Raw genomic sequence first — 25,816 nt, 5'->3', positions numbered from 1 at the left:
GGAAGGAGCTGTAGAGCGGCGCCCCTACAGGAAAGGTAAGTATTTTATTTCACTGGCGCTGAGGACATGGCACTGAAGGGGGACAGCCGGCAATGGATGGCATGGAGGGGCAGATGGGAGTGGGGGACATGGAGGAGCTGATCTGATGGCACTGACTGACACTGAGGGGCTGATCTGATGGCACTGGGGGACATGGAGGAGCTGATCTGATGGCACTGACTGACACTGAGGGGCTGATCTGATGGCACTGTGGGACATGGAGGGGCTGATCTGATGGCACTGGGGGACATGGAGGGTCTGATCTGATGGCACTGGGAGAGTGGGGGATATGGAGGGGCTGATCTGATGGCACTGGGAGAGTGGGGGACATGGAGGGGCTGCTCTGATGGCACTGGGGGACATGGAGGGGCTGCTCTGATGGCACTGGGGGACATGGAGGGTCTGATCTGATGGCACTGGGAGAGTGGGGGACATGGAGGGGCTGATCTGATGGCACTGGGGGACATGGAGGGGCTGATCTGATGGCACTGGGGGACATGGAGGGGCTGATCTGATGGCACTGGGGGACATGGAGGGGCTGATCTGATGGCACTGGGGGACATGGAGGGGCTGATCTGATGGCACTGGGGGACATGGAGGGGCTGATCTGATGGCACTGGGGGACATGGAGGGGCTGATCTGATGGCACTGTGGGACATGGAGGGGCTGATCTGATGGCACTGGGGGACATGGAGGGGCTCATCTAATGGCACTGGGGGACATGGAGGAGCTCATCTGATGGCACTGGGGGACATGGAGGGGCTCATCTGATGGCACTGGCGGACATGGAGGGGCTCATCTGATGGCACTGGGGGACATGGAGGGGCTCATCTGATGGCTCTGGGGGACATGGAGGGGCTCATCTGATGGCTCTGGGGGACATGGAGGGGCTCATCTGATGGCTCTGGGGGACATGGAGGGGCTCATCTGATGGCTCTGGGGGACATGGAGGGGCTCATCTGATGGCTCTGGGGGACATGGAGGGGCTCATCTGATGGCTCTGGGGGACATGGAGGGGCTCATCTGATGGCTCTGGGGGACATGGAGGGGCTCATCTGATGGCTCTGGGGGACATGGAGGGGCTCATCTGATGGCTCTGGGGGACATGGAGGGGCTCATCTGATGGCTCTGGGGGACATGGAGGGGCTCATCTGATGGCTCTGGGGGACATGGAGGGGCTCATCTGATGGCTCTGGGGGACATGGAGGGGCTCATCTGATGGCACTGGGGGACATGGAGGGGCTCATCTGATGGCACTGGGGGACATGGCGGGGCTCATCTGATGGCACTGGGGGACATGGCGGGGCTCATCTGATGGCACTGGGGGACATGGCAATGGAGGGGCTTATGGCACTGGGGCAGTGCAGCTGAAGGCACTGGGGAAACTGAGCTGTTGGCACTGGGGTAGGGGGGGAGTTGATGGCACTGGGGGAACTGATGCACTTGGGCTGATTGCACAGGGGGGAACGAAGGGTGTTGACTGATGGCAGCGGGTCTGATGAGTTTTTATAAAGGAAAACAGTCTATTAATTAATTTTTTCTTAGATTACTCGATTAATCGTAAAAATAATCGATAGAACACTCGATTACTGAAATAATTGTTTACTGCAGCCCTAGCCATGTGTACACTTTTTATGGATTTGAGTCAATAAAGGTATTGTTGAGATTTTAATAGTAAGTGCCATACAGTTGCTATTTCCTTCTACTTGGATATCAAAGTATTATTGCAATTTTCATATTCTTTTTTACCTGCAGCACATTGTCCTTCCTCGTAGCGCCCCCTGCTGTTTATCCTTCTGGTCTACCTTCTCTTGTGTTGAGAGGTGGACTTTCCTGCCCCCTTCCCCTCAGTGCTTCTAGTGATTTCATAGTGAAGCAGCCAAATTGATAGAAATATGTACATATTTCTATCTCCCTCTAGACAGTGGGGAAGGGCATTACATGCCTGTTGTATCCTGGGGGCTACACATGAGGAACTATTTTATTTGTAGGGGAGGAAGGGCATGACAAATTGTACTGATCCCCTAGGGGACAAAGGGATAAAACTTAACATTTAATATAAATGCTTCTAAAATAGACGCTGGAGGATGGACCTCTATAACAAACAACAATGAGACAGCCCTAAGGGCCTAGACTAGACATACATAGTATGGTGAACAAAACCTATAACCAAACAGGAACGTTCTCACCCAGGTGTAGAGGTGGACCAGAAGTTCGCTCAGACGTAGCTGAAGTCGGTGATGGACTTTATTGGTAAGTCGCCATGCTGGATAGGGCCGAACGTATTCGCCCTTGTATGTTTTGAAGTCACAAGACAATGGCCCTAGATAGCCCTGTATGAGGGACAGGGGCTAATACGCCCTACCTATCTATACGAGTGTTGAGTCCGACTGACCATTCACCTGTGATTATATTGAATGACCTCCAGCATACTCTCCCCTTACCACCTAATTTTGTAATGCAAGCCCCATCCATAGTCTTGTCATTACTTAAATTAATCTCCCCTGAAGAGTTCACCGAATGAAACGTGACACAAGGAGTACCCGTCTAGGGTTTACTAGGGATTCCGTCCCCATAGGGCAGTGCTTCTCAAATAGTGGGGCGCGCCAGGCTCCGTAAAGGGGGGCTCGTTCAGGGCCGGCCTTTGGGGTGTGCGAATTTCTTCTGTATAATGCCGGCAGGCAGGCCGGGCGACCGGCCGGCGCGTCCCTCAGTGATGTCACGTGCCTGCGCCGCCTGCTTTATGAATGAAGCAGGCGGCGCAGACAAGTGACGTCACTGAGGGACGCGCCGCCCGGCCTGCCTGCCGGCATTATACAGAAGAAATTCGGATATACGGTACTATTAGGAGGGAGGGGGGCATGTTTAATAACTTTAAACGGCGGCGGCGGGCACACGGAATCTGTGGATGGCACATTTAAGGGGTGGGGGTCTGTGGATGGCACTGTTATGGGCTGGGGGGGCACTGTGGATGGCACTGTTATGGGGTGGGGGGGGGTCTGTGGATGGCACATATATAACAGTGCCAGCCACAGATCCCCCTGTAACAGTGCCAGCCACAGATGCCCCTGTAACAGTGCCAGCCACAGATCCCCCCCCATAAGTGTCCGTCATCCACAGATCCCCCCCATAAGTGTCCGTTATCCACAGATCCCCCCATAAGTGTCCGTCATCCACAGATCCCCCCATAAGTGTCCGTCATCCACAGATCCCCCCATAAGTGTCCATCATCCACAGATCCCCCCATAAGTGTCCGTCATCCACAGATCCCCCCATAAGTGTCCGTCATCCACAGATCCCCCCATAAGTGTCCGTCATCCACAGATCCCCCCCCATAAGTGTCCGTCATCCACAGATCCCCCCATAAGTGTCCGTCATCCACAGATCCCCCCATAAGTGTCCGTCATCCACAGATCCCCCCATAAGTGTCCGTCATCCACAGATCCCCCCCATAAGTGTCCGTCATCCACAGATCCCCCCATAAGTGTCCGTCATCCACAGATCCCCCCCATAAGTGTCCGTCATCCACAGATCCCCCCATAAGTGTGTGTCCGATCCACATTTCTTTCTTTTTTTATTCTCTTATACGTTAATAAGGATACAGTGTTATGCAGAGGTGTACTTATAACAATTTTATAGACAAATGATACTATTTACAGTCGTGCGGGGGGCGCAAAATGTTTTCTGCTTCCTAGGGGGCGCATGACAGAAAATAATTGAGAAGCACTGCCATAGGGAAAGGTATCCGGACGGGGACGCCCCTTGCGGGGCAAGTTCCTCGTATAGATAGGTAGGGCGTATTAGCCCCTGTCCCTCATACAGGGCTATCGAGGGCCATTGTCTTGTGACTTCAAAACATACAAGGGCGAATACGTTTGGCACTATCCAGCATGGCGACTTACCAATAAAGTCCATCACCGACTTCAGCTACGTCTGAGCGAACTTCTGGTCCACCTCTACACCTGGGTGAGAACGTTCCTGTTTGGTTATAGGTTTTGTTCACCATACTATGTATGTCTAGTCTAGGCCCTTAGGGCTGTCTCATTGTTGTTTGTTATAGAGGTCCATCCTCCAGCGTCTATTTTAGAAGCATTTATATTAAATGTTAAAGTTTTATCCCTTTGTCCCCTAGGGGATCAGTACAATTTGTTATATTATTTTGGGATTAATAGGTCCAGACGTCCAACCTGGCCTTATTGAGTATTGCGAGGAAGGGCATGACACTGATGTCACAAAAATGAAATTTGTAAAATGAAGAAAAGATTATCAGCTGCACTCCCACCCTAACAATAAAATGAAAACCTCCCCGAACCTTCCCCCACACCATTATTTGACATTTTGCTTGGGTGTCAGGTGTTTGAGCATCAGTGTGTTCACTGTATGTTGAATGCACTCCAAACATATAATAAGTCCGCCACATCCTAAAACTCCTTCCCCCCCCCCCCCCCCCATTTAAATTATTTGCTTTGCTGCTTTTACTGAATATAAAATTCTGTATTTTTACGATTCTGTGCAAAAACTGTATTTAAAAGTGAGGGATATATATTAACAAAAATGAGGTGCTAACTGCTATAGAAATATTATAATTTAGACGTTGTATACATATTGGTATAGAATTAAAGATTAGGGGGTCATTTATTAAACAGAAATACACCTAAATTAGGCATATTTCTGGTGCAGATTGCGGCCCATTATGTTGCAATCTACGACTTTTCTCCACGCATGCCAGGTCTAAAGAAGTGAGTGGCGGGGAAGGGGCCAGCAGGCACGTCTCATTTACCATTTTCTACTCCTGTTTTAGGCGTAGGAAATTGTGTGAATGAAAGACGGTAAGGAAGTTGTCTTACATTTAGAAGCGGCGGTGGATGCACCGAAGTTATGAAGAGGCCTCCACCTCTACATAACTGCGGAGGATCCAGCGCGGGGCTAGATTAGATTAGTAAATGTGCCCCTAGTTTTTGTGTAAATATTAATTAAACAAAAACCTCCAGTTTCTTCCCCATTTTTCACCATTTTCTGTACATATGACATATTTTATTTCTTATATGGCGCCAACAAATTCTGAAACGCTTTACAGATTTTGGGGGACTTTTATCAATAATGGCGTGCTTCGGACCGAAAAATCCTAACATTACAAATGAAAAATGACAATTTGTTTCACCTCGCGCTATTTTTTAAATATCTTTTGTGATTTTTTTTTTTTTTTTTAAGCAAACACGACATTTTTACACTGAAGCAATAATTTGAGACTTTTAAAATCTGAAGTTAAACGAGCGACTTCTAAGGCTGATATGTGACATTTCATTGCTAAAATTGCCAAGCCATAGTTAGCATGGCCCCTTTGTGTTCAGTATGGTAGAATGACAACACCGTAGCTGTGCCCCTTTATATTCCATAAATGACCCTAAATGCAGCAGACGTGACAACACCAGGATAGTCGGCCTGCTTGAGCTGCAGTGCAGACAGCCAGGTAGCGGTCATGCTGGGAGCAGGCATCGATTTCAAAAGTATCTGTGTTCTGGGAACGCTGATGGAGTTAAATCGAGGGTCGTTCTGCAGAATTTATAAGTTTTAAAAGCTGTTTTAAATGGTAATGTAATAGTTTTTGTTTTTATATATATATATATATATATATATTACAATGCGATTTTATTAATTTTTTTATTATTAAAAGCCATATCATTCTGTTGTGCCGTGCGCCGGTTGACATATTTATACTACCACAGAGGTTAAATCTAAAGCTAGATTCTGCGCCTTTTACATACGTTGATAAATAAAGGCGTAATATAAGTCAATGTTCTAGCCCTACCCACTTTGACATTGAAAACACTTTTCTGGCGTGCTTCATTCTTTCTGGCAAAAAAAAAAATTATAAGAAAATGGTTGATATATTTGCTGCAAATAAAAACGCCATTAACTTTGGCGCATTTCACACCATAATTTTGGAGCTACATGATGTCCCGCATTGTCTTCACTTACAGTCCTCATTGGGACTCGTAATGTAAGTTTTCTATCACTAAGTCTTTGGAGGGCCTGCCGGAAACCCATGCAAAAACGGAGAGAACACACAAACTCCATGCTCTTGGTTGGATTCGAACCTCAGGCCCCAGCGCTGCAAAGCAGCAGTACTGACCACAATATCTGCTCCAGTTGGTCAGTGGTTCTTTTGTCATGTAGATATGAGCTGATTTCTAAAATTCGTAATCCTTAGTAGCAGATATACTCTTCCACAAACAAGGTTTGCAGCATCCGAGGCTTATATTAGTTATGGTGGTCAGAAATTTTTATTTCAAATCTCAGGATCTGAATTTTTTTTTTGTAATCCCATACAATCTCAGTATAGCGCCACCTGCTGTTAGTTTTTCTTATTTTTTTGACCTGCTCACTGAGATGGCCGCACATGCTCAGTTTCATCCTTTAACTACCTCCCGAGCTGTGATTGGGAGAGCACGGACACGCCCCCTGAGCTTCAGCAGAAAAGACACTCCCCTTGAGCTGCCAGCTTGATATAAATCTTTCAAAGCAATGAATGGGGAGATTTCTGGATCCATGTGAGGTTTTATCTTTGATAGGGCTCATGCACAGGAACATTTTATTTATTTATTTTAATTTCCCTGCCGTTTTTTTGCAGCCCGTATGTGGATCCATCCACTTCAATGGGTCTGCATAAAAAAATAGAACTTACTCCGTGTGCATTCCATCTCTTTGTCTGCATTTTTTACATTAATTGTGTGTTAACCCATTTACAAAGCCTGTGTCTACCATCCCCTGTTCCTGGAGTAGCAGTCATTAGGTAACATATAGATGCATGATGAGGAAGGAAGCCCTTTTACAAAAGTTCGCAAGGACATAGGTTTTTAAGACTGCATCGAAATTTAGGCTACTTTCACATCTGCGCTTTCCCTTTCCGCAATTGAAATCCGTCATAGGGTCTCAATAGCGGGGGAAACGCTTCAGTTTTGTCCGCATTCATTGTCAATGGTGACAAAACTGAACTGAAGTAAACAGAATGCTCCAGAATGCATTCCGTTCTGTTTGGTTGCGTCCCCATGGCGGACAGAATAACTCTGCAAGCAGCGTTTTTCTGTCCGCTGTAGAAGGTACAAGGAATAATCGTGGATGATAGGTATGTGTCACCAAGGTTCCTGGCCTCGGTGGAGTAAGAGTCGTTTTTTATGTGTCAGAAGCGGTTGCTGTTTGACACCTTGGTACTTAGCATGGCTGTAATAGCTGATCCGGGACGGCTCTTACTGGGAGTAGTCAAAGTGCTGGGTTTTGCCAGGCATAAAAACCAGCCAGCAGTGTCAGGTGGCCTAAAGCCTGTATTTGAACTTTCTGAGGCAGAACTGCCACCACGGTGACTTGTTTTATTAACTTGCCATTGGGTGTGAAGTAACACCAACACTGCAAAAGTGATGTTTTGTTTTTTGGCATCATGTGTGAATAAACACGGAAGCTTGAATTACGAACGTGTATTATGGCTCTGTACTGCGCCCGCTTATCCTAACTACCAGAGCGAATCCCAACACCGCAATGTGGAGAGAGGACGGATCCGTTTTCTTGGACACAATAGAAAACGCATCCTTCCCCCATTGACTTAAACGGGTGTTCATGCTGGATCCGTCTTGGCGATTTTAAAAATTATACAACAAGATCCGTTCATAACGGATGCAGCCTGTTGTATTATCGTGATGGAAGCGTTTTTGCTGATCCATGACAGATCCAGCAAAAAACGCTGGTGTGAAAGTAGCCATAGATGAGCACACTATGATGTTAGACCTATGACATGTAAAGGAAAAAAATACCTTCCTTCAACCGCCTCCTGAGCTGTGATAGGGAGAGCATGGACACGGCCCTGCAGCAGAAAGGACACTCCCATTGAGCTGCCGGCTTGATATAAATCTATCAGGCCAATGAATGAGGAGATCTCTGGATCCATGTGAGGTACAGGGCTGGTTCTAGCTTTGTTAAAAAGAATACTATATGATGTCTGATTTCCATTTTTTTTACATTAGTCATTGTATAACCCCTTTAAGTACTAAAACACAAGAAAGACGATTAAAATGTGGTATCGCTGTAATTATACTGACTCACAGTATGAAGGTAACGTTAGTTTTACTACACTGGGAACGAGGTAAAAACAAAACCCATAAAACTAGAGAAATTGTGTATTTTTCCCTTCATTTTGACATTTTTTCTAGCTTCCCACTACATTGTATTCAATTTTAAATGGTGCCATTAGAGAGTATAACTTGTCCCACAAAAATCATGCCCTCACACGGCTGTATGAAAGGAAAATCAAGAGCGTTATGGCTGAGAAGGCAGGGAGTGAAAACGGGGAAAAAAAGGAAAATCGCTGCATCAGGAAGAGGTTGAAATGGGCAGGTGGCACAAAAAGTCAGATGTGGCGCATGCTGCAGAACCGGTGCAAATCACCTTGTAAATTCCTCCCAGTCTGCATTTCACGTGGGTTTGCTTCTAGCTACCATTTCCTATACTATTTACCTCACAGCCCTGTCGAAAAATCTACCCTTTAGGAATGAGCAGTCTAAGGGTCCATTCAGACGACCATATGAATGGGTCCGCATCCATTCCGCAATTTTGAGGAACGGGTGTGGACCTATTCATTTCAGTGGAGCCACAAAAGATGCAGACATCACACTGTGTGCTGTCCGCATCCGTAGTTAAGTTCCGCGGCTCGCAAGAATATATAGCATGTCCTATTCTTGTCCACAGCCTCAGACAAGAATAGGCATTTTCTATATAGTGCCGTCCATGTGCGGTCCACAAAATGCGGAACGCACTCGTCTGGTATCCGTTTTTTTGCAGACCACAAAACAGTGTGTACTCCTGGCATCATGTATTATGTAGTGCATGTTCTGCCATTACTTGAGCAGTGACCTGTGTGTATGGGCAGTATAACATGAGGCCTATGCCAACATGACAGAAGACGTCCCTGTCCTGTGTGCAAGGGACTTCTTATTGTAAAATGCCCTCATCGTGTCACCTCATTTCTCAAAACTGCCTTGTTGCACATAGGAACCAATCACAGTGCTGCTTTCATTTTACCACAGCAGTGTAAGAGATGATTGGCTGCTGTGTGCAGCAGGGACATGTGACAGTCTGACAGGAACACCACAACTTATGTGGCAGCCATGACTGAACCTCTTTGTAGTTTTATGAAGTGATTTTAGCGCTAGGAGCCGGTTCTGGTGTATAATTAGGCCATAGAAAGTGTTTCGACATGTTTGTCAGAATTAATGTGAGGCAGAAAGCTGAAATTACCACGTTTACATATTATAATACCACCTCTATTACATCTATTAGAAAAGCATAATAAATGGAGAATAAAACAGTGTGACATTTACTCACTTATCAGCCTCTGTGTATAAGGCTGATGTCAAAATGTATACCCAATCTATTATAATACATCTGCCTGAGGAGAACTCCTAGTATTGTGCTCTACCCTGTTACCTGTATTCATACTAATGCATAATGGCTAACCTCCGGCACTCCATCTGTGGTGAAACTACGACTCCCAGCATTCTCCATTCATTTCTATGGAGTTCTGAGAACAGCCAAGTGTACATCTTGGGAGTTGTAGTTTTGCCACAGCTGGAGTTCCAGAGGTTAGCCATCACAGTACTAAGGCTTAAAAGGGTTTTCTGACACTTGAACGCTAATCCTCTGGATAGGTCGTCCGTATCTGACACCAGGGACCCCCGCCAATCAGCTGTTTGAGAAGGCATCGGCGCACTGTACATTGCATTGCGGCTGTGCTTGGTATTGCAGCTCAGACCCGACAAATTCTATGTGGCTGAGCTGCGTCTAGGCCACGTGACCAGTGAACGTGTCATCACTAGCCTAGTGAAAGGTGCCAGAGGGCCGCAGCGCTCACAGGAGCACCGGTGCCTTCTCAGACCACTGGTTGGCAGTGGTCCCTGGTGAAAGGAGGGACCATGAAAAAAAAAGGGCATGTCCATGCCCTAAAAAATACTCAGTCTTCTTCCCCTTACCAACTGCTAAAGTTGGCAAGGATGGGGCAGAGTTATGAAACGGGCATAAGATATTGGATGGATATTCGATAGAGGATAGATATTGAAAATATTTGATATTGGTAAAAATGGATGGAGAGTTATGTAATGTATATTTTTAGATGGATGTATATTGCACATGTATAGATGAGTGGATACTGGTTGTTCCTAGTATATTCTATAATATCTGAATAATGTGAAGGTCCACTACCCCAGTATCACCTTAAGGCCTCATTCACATGAACGTTAGCCCCCCACGCTGCAGACTGCAAATTGCAGTCTGAAATTCACGGGCATCGGCCGTGTGAATCCCCTGTTGCGGGACTTGAGTCAATGGGTCCGCAATATATGCAGTGGTAGGGGATTGGCCGGGTAAATATCAGTTCCTTTATTATTATTTTTTACTATTCTAACAAAAAAAAAAAAAATCCTGCAGTTTTTGACTGGCCACTAATCCTAATAGGCACCACTTCTTGGTCTGTGCAGATCACTTTGCAGTTTTCTGCTCATCACTGGCAGGAATAAAATACCAGATTTCACCTATGTATAGATAATGGAGAATCCACGATAGGTGATTGCCAAAGCTTATCTACTTCGTGCTGACATGTTGAAATTTATATATTTTTTTGCTATTCACCGTAGTTAGTTTTTGTTTTTTATTTTAATAGTACATGTATTTTTGGACGCATCAGTGCCTATGTTCTTAATGTTTTTTAATTATTTTAATTTTGGGAAAAGGTGTGATTAGAATAGTATTTTTTTTTGTTTAGTTTTTTTACAATTTTTTTTTTTTTACTTCTATCGTTAGGCCCCCAAGTGGACCCCAATATACAGTCATTAGATTGCAATTTGTGTAAAGTAATGGAATTTTATTCATTACAATTAGAGATTAGCGAATTTCATGTTATGAAATTCATTCACGCTTCGTTTGGTGGTAAAAGCAGAATTGCGTTATGGATTCCGTTACCACAGACCATAACGCAATTCTATGACTGAATGCCTTTAGAGGCATTCCGTTATTCATTCCGTCATAATAGAAGTCTATGGCCTGCATAACGGATCCGTCCCATTTCCTTTTATGCAGGAGAGGACTCCCCTGCATAACGGAAACGGACAGATCCGTTTTGCAGTCCATAGACTTCTATTATGACGGAATGAATAACGGAATGCCTCTAAAGGCATTCAGTCATAGAATTGCGTTATGGTCCGTGGTAACGGAATCCATAACACAATTCTGCTTTTACCACCAAACGAAGCGTGAAAGAATTTCAAAATATGAAATTCGCTCATCTCCAATTACAATATACTGTACATAGATCAGTATATTCCAGTACAGTGCTGCCACCTGCAGGCCTGAATTGGAATATACCTGTAATAGGCCCAGGAAGCTAGTACAGGCTCTGCTTTATTACTTTAATGGAATGCCTTCCCTGATCTCAGCTAGGGGGAGGGGTTCCTGCCCAGAAATCGTGGGCCTCCGGGTTTTTGACCTTTCCGATGCCCTGGTCACATTTGACCATGGCATCTGAGAGGTTAAATGTTCGCATTACCGACGATCACAGACATTAGCCCTGGGTGTCTTGCTGTGTGCAACAGCAGGTACCGTGTAACTATCGTGCTCGCTCCGCTCTGGAGTGGGAGCCATCTTTAAAAACCCATCCTCCACCATACTATTGTGACGGATGTCGGGAAGGAGTTGGAGAACAGCTCAGGCAAGATGGCAGCCCTCATAATTATGTTCAAGAAATAGAATTAAAAAAAAATCTGAAAATAAAAACTGATTTAAAAAAAAGTGTTGCTCTCGGAAGAAAAAAATGTCTGTTGCATTCCCTTTAATAACCTATCCTGTGCACCCATTCAGTATTGCCTACTAGTTGTTCCCCTCTATTGTATATTAGACAAAAGCAGTCAAGTCTACCGTCTTTATTTAAAGATCGGCCCCTCTTCATCAACAGGGGACAATTTTTGTCTTCACATTTGTCTATTTAGGTTACAGCCTGTGCACCAAATTTCTGAAAGTGGAGCACTGCACTGTTAAGTCTAGCACAAGCAAACTACCACATTCAGACTTATTTTCACCTACCACAGCTACGACGCCGTTTTTGGGACTTTCCCTATGATAAATAAGGCTAAAAACCAACCTGCTCCACAGGAACGCCCACAAAACAGCTGGCTTTCTGAAACTGATTTATCAGGCACAAAAAAATGACACTGGTCTGTCAGACTATCGAAAAATGTCATACAGTGAAAGCAACAGAAAAGTCACAATTTACTCCAAAATAAAGACTGTAGATCAATCAAGGCTGTAGTTTTTCCTAATTCACAGTAAATCGATGGTATATTTTTGAGAATCCGTTGTGTTCACACTGAATGATGCACATGATTTAGTCTAATGATACCGTTTCTTCCCACGCAGTTCAGCCTAGCTTTTCTTTTTGATTCTATAGTTCAGCTCACCTGGTCTTATCTCTGTATCTTTAGTTTGTATGATGTTTTTTTTCGCAAAATAAGTTTTAATTCTTTGTAGTACAATTTGTGTGTAGGAGAAGCACTTTTGAAACTTTTTTTAATATATATATATTTTTTTTAATTTAGGAAATTCAACAAGAGACGGACATCCCAGAGCGGGAGCTTGTGAGGGCACTTCAGTCTCTGGCCTGTGGAAAGCCAACCCAACGAGTCCTCACGAAAGAACCCAAATCTAAAGAAATAGAGAGTGGGCACATGTTCACTGTTAATGATCAATTCACTTCCAAACTTCATAGAGTTAAAATTCAAACAGGTAGGTACAACAGTAGAGGAACTGCTAGTGCAGGGAAACATGGCCATAGCAGGGTAAGATGTCCCCTAAATCCCTGGTATTTTGCTAGTACTGCATTTTGCAGATCTTTTTGTAAGAAAAGGAAAAATTAATTTACATCCACGGCAAATTTACAACACATTGAGCAATTCCAAGTGCTTCTGATTGTGACCAGTGGTCGTTACGGGCCCCCTACACAACTTGTTTGCTGGCCTGGGCCAAATATCGCATGGTGTGGCAGGTTCAAAGACTGTGTAAAATACTAAGGCGAAGTGCGTGTTCTAAAAGAATTTGAAATAACTAATAAAAATAATAATTATGTAGATGCAAATTCAATATATTGCCAGCGGTTTTTAGCCCCTTCACTAATATTCACTTACATGTACGTGAGGGAATGCAGTGCTCCAGACAAAAAAAAATGACCATGAGCCATTGGCTCCTAAACTAAAAAATTTAGGAGCCAAATTACATTTTTTAGTCGCCAAATTTAAAATGCATATAATAAAAAAAAAGGACTTTGAGAAGATGAGACGCAGGTGCACTACATATAGGAGAAAACAGCACCACATGCCTCTCACATCCAGGGACATTTTCTGGGGAGCAAGGTGACTAAAAATGGCGAATTGCGTGGTTTAGAGTTTTTTTTTTTTCTGTTACAGCCTTCACTGAGCGGAAATATTTTTTTATATTTTAATAGCTCACACTTTTTGGGACGTGGCGATATGTAATATGTTCTTTATTGTTTTGTAAATTTTATATGTTAAACTGGGAAGGGGGCCATTTAAACTTTTAGTATTTTGTTGTTTTTTTTAGTTTTTTTAAACTTTTTATTTAATAACCATTTCTTCCCTTAGGGACTAGAACCTGGATCTTTTCATCCCTTGTGCTATTCACCCTGATAGATCTCTATCAGGGTGAATAGGATGTCACACATCTCCCTGCTGCTCTGTGCACACAGCAGCAGGGAGCTGAACATGGCAGCCAGGGCTTCAGTAGCGTCCTGGCTGCCATGGTAACGATCTGAGCCCCAGCAGTGTAATCTGCCACTGCCACCAATGAAGGGGATGGGACCCTGTGGCCACCATATAACAATGGGGGGGAGACGGGGACGACTTGTGGCCAGTGATAATTGGGGGGGAGGCTTTGGGAGAGCGCACTGCACCACCAATGAATGTTTAAAGAGGACCTTTCGTGGGTCCAAAGAATATGAACTTATCAGCAGGCTGCATAGAGCGGCGCCCAGGGATCTAAGTGCACTTACTATTATTCCTGGGCGCCGCTCCGTTCGCCCGCTGTGGCCCCCGGTATTTTCAGCATTCAGAGGAAGGAGAAGGAGACGCCAGTGTGTCTCCTTCTCCCTGACAGCAGCGCTGTCCAATCACAGCGCAGAGCTCAGAGCCAGGGAGGTTTTTTTTTTCTCCCTGGCTCTGAGCTCTGCGCTCTGATTGGACAGCGCTGCTGTTATGGAGACGGAGACACACTGGCGTCTCCTCCTCCTTCCTCTGAATGCTGAAAATACCGGGGGCCACAGCGGGTGAACGGAGCGGCGCCCAGGAATAATAGTAAGTGCACTTAGATCCCTGGGCGCCGCTCTATGTAGCCTGCTACTAAGTTCATATTCTTTGGACCCACGAAAGGTCCTACAATTGTCTGCAGCGGTATCACAGACCGGGCACCCGGCCTTAATAACAGGGCATGCGATCTGGGGCACCTGAGGGGTTAATGGCCGCGGATCGCATGCCCTGTTATTGAGGCCGGGTCTGTGATACCGCTGCCTATACTTATGTTTTACATTCATTGGTGGCGCAGTGGCGACAGCTCCTCCCCTCCTCCTCCCTGCTATATCCCCATTGGTGGTAGTGGCGGCAGCGTCACAGTGGAGAGGGAGGGACTCCTTCCTTCTCCACTGTGCTGTGCTACTGAAGAGAACTTAGGCTGCGCAGGAGCGCGGCGGTACAGTCGCAAATGGCGACAAGACTAAAAAGTCTTGTCGCCATCTGCAAATTTTAAGGCGCATTGGCGACCGTTTTGGTCGCCATCTGGAGCCCTGGAATGCGGCTTCTTGACGCATTCTCACATGCATGTACGTGATGTGATCGGGCAGGTGCAGAAGCTGCATCCACCCGATCAGCAGCACAGGCCCGGCTGTTACCGGGCCCCTGCTGCATCAGCCAGCATTACTGTATGTGGCGATGCCGGCGGATTAACCCTTTCACATGCCACGGTCAGCAGAGGGAGGGGGCTCCCTCTGACTAAATCTCCCCCTGCACTGCGCTGACAGGTGGCAGATGGTTGCCATGGCAGCTCTGATGCATTACACAGGCATCAGAGCCTGCCAGCTATGGAAGCCCAGGAGATTCAGCCTGAAGGCTGGGTCTCCTAGGCAACTGTCAGCGTCTTACTGTGTAAGATGCTTACAGTTCATTTCAGTACAATACATAATGTATTGTACTGAATTGAAACAGGGATCAAACCCTGAAAAGGTGAAGTCCCACAGTGGGAAAAAAAATAAAAAGTAAAAAAAAGTTAGTGTTTTTTTTTTTATATAATAAAAAAAATTAAAGTTTCAAGTAAAAAAAATATTTTTAATCCTCCTCACCATTAAAATCGTGTGTAAAAAAAAAAAAAATACATTTTAGGGATCGCCCTCTATAAAAAGGACCCATAATCTACCATCTCAGGTGAAGTGTAATTCCAAGTGATCAAAAAGCTACACACCCCAAAATGGTACCAATCAAACCGTCAACTCTTCCCGCAAAAAAGGAGCCCCTACATAAAACAATTTCCCAAAGGGTAAAAAAAATGGCTTTCAGAAAATGGAGACACTAAAACATGATTATTTTTTTTTCTTCAGAAATGCTTTTATAGTGTAAAGCTGAAATAAATAAAAAAAAACATATTGGCTATCTCCACATCTGTAATGAAAAAAATATATATATAAAAACTGTGTAAAAATGCAATTATTTTTTTGTCACCTTTCATCACAAAAAGTGTAATACCAAGCAGTCAAAAAGTTATATGCAACCCAAAATAGTATCAAACAGTCATCTCTTCCTGCAAAAAATGAGCCTCTAAATAAGACAATCGGCCAAAAAATAACAAAAATATGGCTTTCAGAAAATGCTTTTATTGTATAAAACTGAAATGCATAAAAAGACACATTCGGTATCGCCGCATCCGTAACAACCTTCTCCATAAAAATATCACATGATGTACCCCCTCAGTTGAACGCTGTTAAAAAAAAAATAAGAACTGTGCCAAAATAGCCATTTTTTGGTCACCTTTCCCCAAAAAAGTGTCATATTGAATGATCAAAAAATATGTACACAAAAATGGTGCCAATAAAAATGTCAGATCTTTCTGTAAAAAAGAGCCCCTGCCCAAGACTATCAGCAGAAAAATAAAAGACACGTAGCTGTCAGAAAATGAAGACACAAAAACATTATTTTTGTTTTAAAAAATGCTTGATTATGTAAAATTGAAACAAAAAAATACACGTTTGGTATTGTCGCGTCCACATCAACCATGAAAACTGTGCCACAACAGCCATTTTTTTTTTGTTACCTTGCCTCACAAAAAACGTAATATCCAGCAATCAAAAATCATATGTACCCCAAAATAGTACCAACAAAACTGTCGCCTCATCCTGTAGTTTACAAAATGGGGTCACTTTTTGGAAGTTTCTACTCTAGGGGTGCATCTTCAAATGTGCGACTTAAAATTAGCCTCAATAAATATCGAGTTTTCTTTAGCTGTTAACTCTTGCTGTGTTGCAGGGAAAAATAGATTAAAATGGAACATCTACAAAAAAGAGAAATTTTGAAATTTCACCTCCATTTTCCTTTCATTCTTGTGGAACACCTAAAGTTTGTAAAATCCGGTTTGAATAACTTTAACCACTTCACATCTGGGCCATTTGCCCCCTTCCTGACCAGGCCTAATTTTGCAAATCTGACATATCTCACTTTATGTGGTATTAGCTTTGGAACGCTTTTACTTATCCAAGCCATTCAGAGATTGTTTTCTCGTGACACTTTGTACTTCATGATAGTCATAAATTTGAGTCAATATATTTCACCTTTTATTTATGAAAAAATCCCAAATTTACCAAAGTTTGAAAAATTTGCAATTTTTGAAAATGTATATTTCTTTGCTTTTAAAACAAAGTGATGCCTCATAAAATATTTTTTACTTAACATTCCCCATATGTCTACTTTATGTTGGAAGACGTTACAAGGCTTAGAATTTTAAAAGCAATTCTTAAAATTTTTAAGAAAATTGCCAAAACCCACTTTTTAAGGACCAGTTCAGGTCTGAAGTCACTTTGTGGGACTTACATAGTGGATCCCCCCATAAAGGACCCCTTTTTAGAAACTACACCCCTCAAGTTACTTTAAACTGATTTTACAAACTTTGTTAACCCTTTAGGTGTTCCACAAGAATTAAAGGAAAATGGAGATCAAATGTTAAAATTTTACTTTTTTGGCAGATTTTCCATTTTAATCCATTTTTTTTCTTTAACACATCGAGGGTTAACAGCCAAACAAAACTCAATATTTATTACCCTGATTCTGCGGATTACAGAAACACCCCACATGTGGTCGCAAACTGATGTAAGGGCACATGGCAGGGCGCAGAAGAAAAGCGCCACATGGTTTTTGGAAGGCAGATTTTGCTGAACTGGTTTTTAGATGCCATGTCCCATTTGAAGCCCCCATGATGCACCCTTACAGTAGAAACTCCCAAAAAGTGGCCCCATTTTGGAAACTAGGGGATAAGGTGCCAGTTTTATTGGTACTATTTTTGGGTACATATGATTTTTTGATCATTCATTATAACACTTTATGGGGCAAGGTGACAAAAAAATTGGTTGTTTTAGCACAGTTTTTATTTATTTATTTCTTTATTTTTACAGCGTTCACCTGAGGGGGTAGGTCATGTGACATTTTTATAGAGCAGATCGTTACGAATGTGGCAATACCTAATATGTATACTTTTTCTAATTTATTTAAGTTTTACACAATAATAGCACTTTTGAAACCAAAAAAATGTTTTAATGTGTCCATGTTCTGAGAGCTATAGTTTTTTTTTTTTTGCGATTTTTCTTATGTAGGGGCTCATTTTTTGCGGGATGAGGTGACTGTTTTATTGGTACCATTTTATGGGACATACGCCTTTTTGATCACTTGGTGTTGCACTTTTTGTGATGTAAGGTGACAATGTTTTAGTTTTTTTTTACACCGTTTTTACTTTTTTATAGTGTTTATCGGACTGGGTGGATCATGTCATATCTTTATAGAGCCGACCGTCGCGGACGCGGCAATACCAAATATGTCTATTTTATTTTCTTCTATTTTTAACTTTTATTTAATTCCTTACTTGTGGAATTTTTTTTATTTTTTTACATGTGAAACCTATTTTTTATTTATTTTTCTATTTTACTCTTTGCGTCCCCCATAAGGTCATACAAGAACTCTGGGGGACATTTAACTTAACTTTTTTTTATTTTTTTTATACTATTTTTTTCTCCTGTAAATGTGGCTGACATAGTATACTGCGCTGTACAGCCTCAGTGCAGGGCTGATTGAGATCTGTGGAAGACTCGACAGCCGGAACAGGAGAGCGTTGTGTATACAGCGATCTAGAAGGCAGGGACACTTGGGAACTGTCCCTGCCTTCTCTCAGGGTTGCCCTGCTGTCACTGACATCGGGCAACCTGATCTGAAGCTGCACGATTAGTGTGCAGCTGCTATCTCTGGACATTCAGAAACGTCCATTCAAAGATAGAGAACCACCTCCCGGACTTTTATAGTCAACAGGCGAACGGGAAGTGGTTAAGGGTGGAGTTTCTAAATTGGGGTAATTTATGGGTGGTTTCTACTATGTAAGCCCCACATAGTGACTTCATAACTGAACTGGTCCTTACAAAGTGGGTTTTGGAAGTTGTCATGTATCGGGGACCAGACCAGCCCACCGCTTCACGTGACACGGGTTGCCCAAGCCCTACTTGACGATTCACCTCACACTCTGTTACGCCCTACGCCGGGCCGTAACTCGAGCATAAATCACCACCTGAAGCCTGCAAGCATACCCACGCACTAACGCAAAACTTTTACTGCCACCACCCGTCAGTTATAAGGTCGACAGGACACCCCTGAGTGTTCCACTCGCAAGCAGACACACACACGGTAGTAAGCCTCACGGAAAACAACATACAGCCTCAGTCTGCACACACACACTTCATGGAGCCAACAGGTTCTTAAGGTTATAAGACAAACCATCAAACTTTTAAGTTTAATGTATTAAAAATAGTCAGTACTTGGTTAGAGAAAATGATTAACAAGAGACATACATAAATGGCAAACAATTGTAAAATAAAAGGAGAAAACAAAGTTCTAATACTTAACATATGTGTGGTAAAAGTCCTTTCCTCCCAGGAGATTAGGACAGAGTAATTGTGCACAAACAAGGGATTGCATGTTTATGCTTTTCCTCCAGGGGCAGGCCTCCCACTTCTGACTCAGCCCTTTTGGCCGAGCTTCATTACCCATGCAGACGCCCCCTGGCAAGCTAGGGAACAGGTATGAAAATATCAAAAATATATCTTCACCAGGGCAAATGGGAAACTACAGACCCCAGACCTTATCCATAATTCATATCTCATCGTTCCGAGTCCTAGCATATCAAACGAGACACGTCCAGGACGCTCGGAAGATGAAGGCGAGTTGATACGCCATGTCTGGTGTCCATGCGATGCCCCCATCATACCAGATATGATGAGCTGGGTTTTGGAGACGTCAGCCCCATCCTGAACAAGTTATGAAGGATTACAACTTATTGTTCATTCTCTGGTATGAAGCCCCCATGCTGACACACAGCGCCGGAGAGTCTGCTGTACCTTGTCCTGAGTGTGACCAGCAAACGAGCCCATCCTGGTTAGCATCTCTGTGCTAACTAACCCCCCGGGGAGCAGTTTGCTGTTTTCACCGTAATGAGGCAGACATCTCGGCACTATATGTAGCCTTCAACCAATTCATCAATGGCTGCTGGCCTGGCAATACCAATACATAAATACATACTGTATATGAATGTGAATCACACTGGACTATGTTACACTACGACATATACCCATAAAACATATAATATCACAGCAAACATTATAACTAGGAATAAGGCGTTCCTTATTCCTGACAGAAATTTTCTTAAAAATTTTAAGAATGGCTTCTAAAATTCTAAGCCGCCTTACTTCCTGAAAAATAAAATGACATTTTCAAAATGATGGCAACATGAAGTAGACCTATGGGAAATGTACAGTAACAACTATTTTGTGAGGTATCACAATTTGCTTTTAAAGCAGAGACATTAACATTTCAAAAATTGTGAAATTTTTTATAAATAAAGGTGAAACATATTGACTCAAATTTACCACTAACATGAAGTACAATATGTCACGAGAAAACAATCTCAGAATCGCTTATATAAGTAAAAGGGTTCCACATAAAGTGAAACATCAGATTTGCAAAATGTGGCTTGGTCCTTATGGTGAAAACTGGCTTGGTCTTGAAGGGGTAAATATATTTGGTAAAATTTGATGCAGTTTTGAAACAAAAATGTATTCTAACAAGTTCTATTTTATGTTGGTATGTTTCTCATTTACACATCTTCATATTTTGCTTTCTCAGTGGCGGCCAAACAAGGTGAATCTGACCCTGAAAGAAAAGAGACTCGACAGAAAGTTGATGACGATAGAAAACATGAGATAGAAGCTGCTATTGTTCGGATAATGAAATCTAGGAAGAAAATGCAGCACAACGTATTAGTAGCAGAGGTATTAACTTTTTATACAATACACAATATCTTCATTTATATAAATATTTAGACGTGAGGCCTGAATATGTTAGATTTAAAGGGAACCTGTCATCAACTTTATGCTGACCTCACTGAGGGCAGCATAAAATAGTGACAGAAATGCTGATGTCAGCGCTGTGTCACTCATGAGCTAAAAGTAAGTGGTTGCTGAGAACCAGCAGCATAATCATTACAGAACAGGCCTTGAAAAGTGTCAAATCTATGGTACTTGGAAGAGTCCTGGTTATTCATAATCTCCCGCACTCTCATCTGCTGATGATTGGCAGTTCTCTCCTAGAGAGAACGGGAGAAAACTAGGTAGAAGACGGTCAGTCATCAGCAGGTGGGCAGGAGAGCAGGAATTCATGAATAACCTTCTCAGGTGGCCGGGACTCTTTTCCAGGCCCAGTCTGCAATGATTGTGATGTTGTTTCCCCGGCAACCACTTACTTTAAACTTTTAAATGACAGACCGCTGAAATCAACTCACCTGTCACTACTTTATTCTACCGTTGGTATGGGCAGCATAAAGTTGATGACATTAAAAAATGTGATCACATGCCCAAATGAACTGGTTTGAAGACATGTTGTAAATCCTGTGCAGTGACCTTTGCAGGATTGGTTTGCAATTTTTTAATGAAAGCTTCTATTTCTACATTTTTTATTATAGTTACATTGAATAACCTGTGCAATTGTTTCACCAAGTTTTGTGGAGGATATTTACATTGTTATATGGTATCTGCCTTTTTCCTGATTGGTAAAGAAAAGTATATTGACCAGTTAGATAAGGCCTAGTAATTTTTTAAATGTTATACGTTCTTGTCACTTTTCCAGGACATACAACTTTTAATGTGTTTTCTCCCCCCCCCTTCCCTTTTTCCAGGTAACACAGCAATTAAAGGCCCGATTCCTTCCAAGTCCAGTTGTTATTAAAAAGCGTATTGAAGGACTTATTGAACGTGAATATCTAGCACGAACACCCGAGGATCGCAAAGTATACACCTACGTAGCATAGAAAATGCGTCCTGCTAATTGATTTACTCTTGGACTTCATACCCCTTCGCATGGACTGGGAAGTTCTTTTAAATCATTACACGGTTACGAGCGTCATCTATTAAATTACAGTACGTGTTCTAGAACATGCACGGCGAGCCTACAAGATTTTACGACATCCGATTCCCTTGGGGGGCCTTTGTAGATATCATTTATACAGTTCCTTTGTGGAATTGTCAACACCCAGATTTCTCTTTCTCTCGATACTGTATGGAAAGAATGGGAAACGCCAAAAAGGAAAAAAAAAATGAATAAAAAAACAAAAAACGAATTTAGAAAATACAAGTCAAGTTAATAAAATTTTGGGGAACTTACTCCCTGCTCCCAAATGTTAGTGGTGGTGTTTATGTTCATCTGCTGAATCTACTGCTTTTCTATAAGGGTATGGAAATGCTGAGTTCTCTGTTGCAGTTCAGGTTATGGGAAGATAATACATTTTTGTAGTATTAAACACAGGAACGTTATTACAATGCCAGGTTGGGTGTTGGGCTGCTGTTTGTTTTGATCCTTGCACATAAATTTTAAGTTAACTCGCATGAATGTCTTTGTCTTTAAGATAAAGTCTTAGTCTACCTTTGTGTCCATTTTCCCTCCTTTTGCACTCTGGACCATCTGCACCCAGTTTTTTTGATTTCTTTTGTACAAGTAAGCGGTGGATGATTCAGGCTCTCCACTTCTTCACAACGCTGGAGAGGCAGCTGTAGAGTAATATATTCTGTCTCATTGGCGACTTCGAATTGTAAGGACAGGAGTGTTTATTTGGTGTATACGTTTAACCCTATTTATTCAAGCAATCTCACAAGACGATTTCACAACGACCTTTGATCTTCTGGCGAAGTGTGCTTTTCACAGGCAGGAGAACAGCTTTCTGCTAAAGAGTGAAACCCCTGTAGAACCCGCTATGCATCTAGTGTACATAACCACTATATTTTCCTAAAGTGATGCCTTTTCCACATGATTTATCACTCAGCCGTTCCACACTGCTTCTTGTCTCCTCTTTCAACAGCTTTATATGGGGGCAAATCTCGTTAATTATGGTTCTAGAAATGAGCCCCATGTACCAATACGCATGTTGAGCGTCAAGTGCCATTGTTGACGTTGCAAGTTGAAATACATTGTCCTGAGCTTTATGTTTATTTTACAGCTAGAAATGGATTTTAATCTGCACCATGTTCGTACTTAATGTGAATTATTTTCCTCTTGGGGAATATTATGTTCCGCATAAATATGTGAAAGTTGCCCATCAGACATTCATTTACCGAATCTAGAAAAGTCTTGTCCCATCCTTATCCGCAAACGTTGCCACAGATGAAAGGAAATGTTCCAGTGTTTGCAGATGTAAATAACATTTTACTTGTTTACTATATTCTTTTAAAAGACCATTTTATGCTATACATTTATGGTAATAAGAGCCTGCAAATTTGCAATAAACAGGGTTTTTACTCTTCCATGTTTACATTGCAATACAACTTTCTGGGGGAATAAAAGGTGTAACCTTCTCGACTTGTAGTTTCTATAATTTTGTATGACTTGAAGTAAGAAAAAATAAAAACACAAGCTAGTAAGATTTTTCTGGTTTAGGGTACTTTCACACTTGTGCTGTGAGGGTCCGGCAGGCAGTTCCGTCGCCGGAATTGCCTGCCGGTTCCGGAAATTCGTATGCAAACGGATATCATTTGTAGACTGATCCGGATGCGAATCCGTCTGACAAATGCATTGAAATACCGGATCCGGTATTTATTATTTTCACATTTTTAAAGGTCTGCACATGCGCAGACCGGATGCGTCAATGCGGCAATTTTAATCCCCCATTCCAGCAAGTGTTCTGAAACTTTGGACTGAGAAAATACTGCTGCATGCTGCGGTATTTTCTCCGGCCAAATACCGTAAGAGGGACTGAACTGATGCATACTGAACGGAATGCTCTCCATTCAGAATGCATTAGGATTAAACTTTTTCCGGTATTGAGCCACTGTGACGGAACTCAATACCGGAAAAGAATAACGCTAGTGTGAAAGTACCCTTAGTCTGTTATAATTTGAGTACGTTTATTTTATTTCTGCTTTAATAAGGGTAGGTTCACAATTAGTTTTTTTGGAAGAGGTTTTTGAGGCAGGTTTTTCAGCTAAAGGCAGAATTGGAGTTGGAAGGACTTGTAATTCTCTTTCCTGCTGGATCCACTTCAGGCCTTTGTTGAAAAAGTGGAAGGAAAAGCTGCCTCAAATCCTGCTCCAGAATACTTCATGTGAATGTACCCTAATGAAACTGAGCCTCCAAACCAAACTAGATTAAATGGAACTTTATTTTGTAGGGGTGGATTTTATGACTTTTGTTATCCTTACTAAGTACTACTAAGGCTACTTTCACACTTGCGTTCAGAGCTGGTCCGTCTGGTATCTGCACAGACGGATCCGCCCCTATAATGCAAACGCTTAGATCCGTTCCGAACGGATCCGTTTGCATTACCATGAACAAAAAAAAAAAAAATTTTTTTTTGTTCATGATAATGCAAACGGATTTGTTTTGACTTTACATTGAAAGTCAATGGGGGACGGATCCGTTTGAAAACGGAGCCATATTGTGTCAACTTCAAACGGATCCGTCCCCATTGACTTACATTGTAAGTCTGGACGGATCCGTTTGCCTCCGCACGGCCAGGCGGACACCCGAACGCTGCAAGCAGCGTTCAGGTGTCCGCCTGCTGAGCGGAACGGAGGCCAAGCGGAGCCAGACTGAGGCATTCTGAGCGGATCCGCATCCACTCAGAATGCATTAGGACTGGACGGATCCGTTTGGGGCCGCTTGTGAGAGCCCTCACAAGCGGAGCCCCGAACGCTAGTGTGAAAGTAGCCTTACTCTTAAGTAACAGCACTGGAGATTTTTTAGGTGATTATCAGAGTAGTTTTTCTTTTTACTTGCATGTATATTCTGTCTTGGAGTTTGTATTAAGGGGTTGACAATAAAATGAAGTCATATTGACTAAGCATTGTTAAGCCCTCAAGCAAACTTTGAAGAACAGAAAGCTTTTGAAAATGTCAAGTGCATTGTGTGTGTGTATATACAGTGCTTCCCATAATTATTCATACCCCAGGTAAATTTTGACTTAGTTACTTTTATTCAACCAGCAAGTAATTTTTTGACGGGAGATGACATAAGTGTCTCCCAAAAGATAATAAGACGATGTACAAGAGGCATTATTGTGGGAAAAAAACATTTCTCAGCTTTTATTTATATTTGAGCAAAAAGTGTCCAGTCCAAAATTATTCATACCCTTCTCAATAATCAATAGAAAAGCATTTATTGGCTATTACAGCAATCAAACGCTTCCTATAATTGCAGACCAGCTTTTTGCATGTCTCCACAGGTATTTTTGCCCATTCATCTTTAGCAACGAGCTCCAAATCTTTCAGGTTGGAGGGTCTTCTTGCCATCCCCCTGATCTTTAGCTCCCTCCACAGATTCTCAATTGGATTCAGGTCTGGACTCTGGCTGGGCCACTCCAAAACGTTAATGTTGTTGTCTGCTAACCATTTCTTCACCACTTTTGCTGTGTGTTTTGGGTCATTGTCATGCTGAAATGTCCACTGGTGCCCAAGGCCAAGTTTCTCTGCAGACTGCCTGATGTTGTCGTTGAGAATCCTCATGTATTGCTCTTTTTTTCATGGTGCCGTTTACTGTGATTAGGTTCCCTTGTCCATTGGCTGAAAAACACCCCCAAAGCATTAGGTTCCCACCACCATGTTTGACAGTGGGGATGGTGAAAAAAAACTATCCTCCTGGCCAGCACAGGTGTCACTTTTGGCTTCCGACCACGTCCTCTGAGATTTTTCACAGTGCAGAACATCTTGTATTTTTTGCTTAAATGTAAATAAAAGCTGAGAAATGGTTTTTTTCCCCACAATAATGCCTCTTGTACATCGTTTTATTATCTTTTGGGAGACACCTATGTCATTTCCCGTCAAAAAAATTACTTGCTGGTTGAATAAAAGTAAGTAAGTCAAAGTTTCCTAGGGGTATGAATAATTATGGGCAGCACTGTATGT

At 42.7% G+C, this 25,816-nt stretch overlaps 1 protein-coding gene across 2 annotated transcripts in view; it reads left to right on the top strand.

The window, feature by feature from the left end:
- The window catches only part of CUL3 (cullin 3), a 120,509-nt gene extending 98,407 nt beyond the window's left edge, over positions 1–22,102 (top strand). For both annotated transcript variants that reach the window (XM_040428015.1, XM_040428013.1), the window contains exons 14-16: positions 12,669–12,855; positions 20,556–20,701; positions 21,604–22,102. In XM_040428015.1, coding sequence (XP_040283949.1) covers positions 12,669–12,855; positions 20,556–20,701; positions 21,604–21,735 — 465 coding nt within the window. In that variant the 3' untranslated portion in view covers positions 21,736–22,102. The remainder of the gene's footprint in view (positions 1–12,668; positions 12,856–20,555; positions 20,702–21,603) is intronic.
- Positions 22,103–25,816: the final 3,714 nt, after the last annotated feature.

This window comes from Bufo bufo, chromosome 4 (genome assembly GCF_905171765.1).
Source record: "Bufo bufo chromosome 4, aBufBuf1.1, whole genome shotgun sequence".
In the NCBI taxonomy this organism is placed as follows: Eukaryota; Metazoa; Chordata; class Amphibia; order Anura; family Bufonidae; genus Bufo; species Bufo bufo.
Note: the sequence above shows the minus strand (reverse complement) of the source record. Positions and strands in the feature narration are given on the sequence as shown.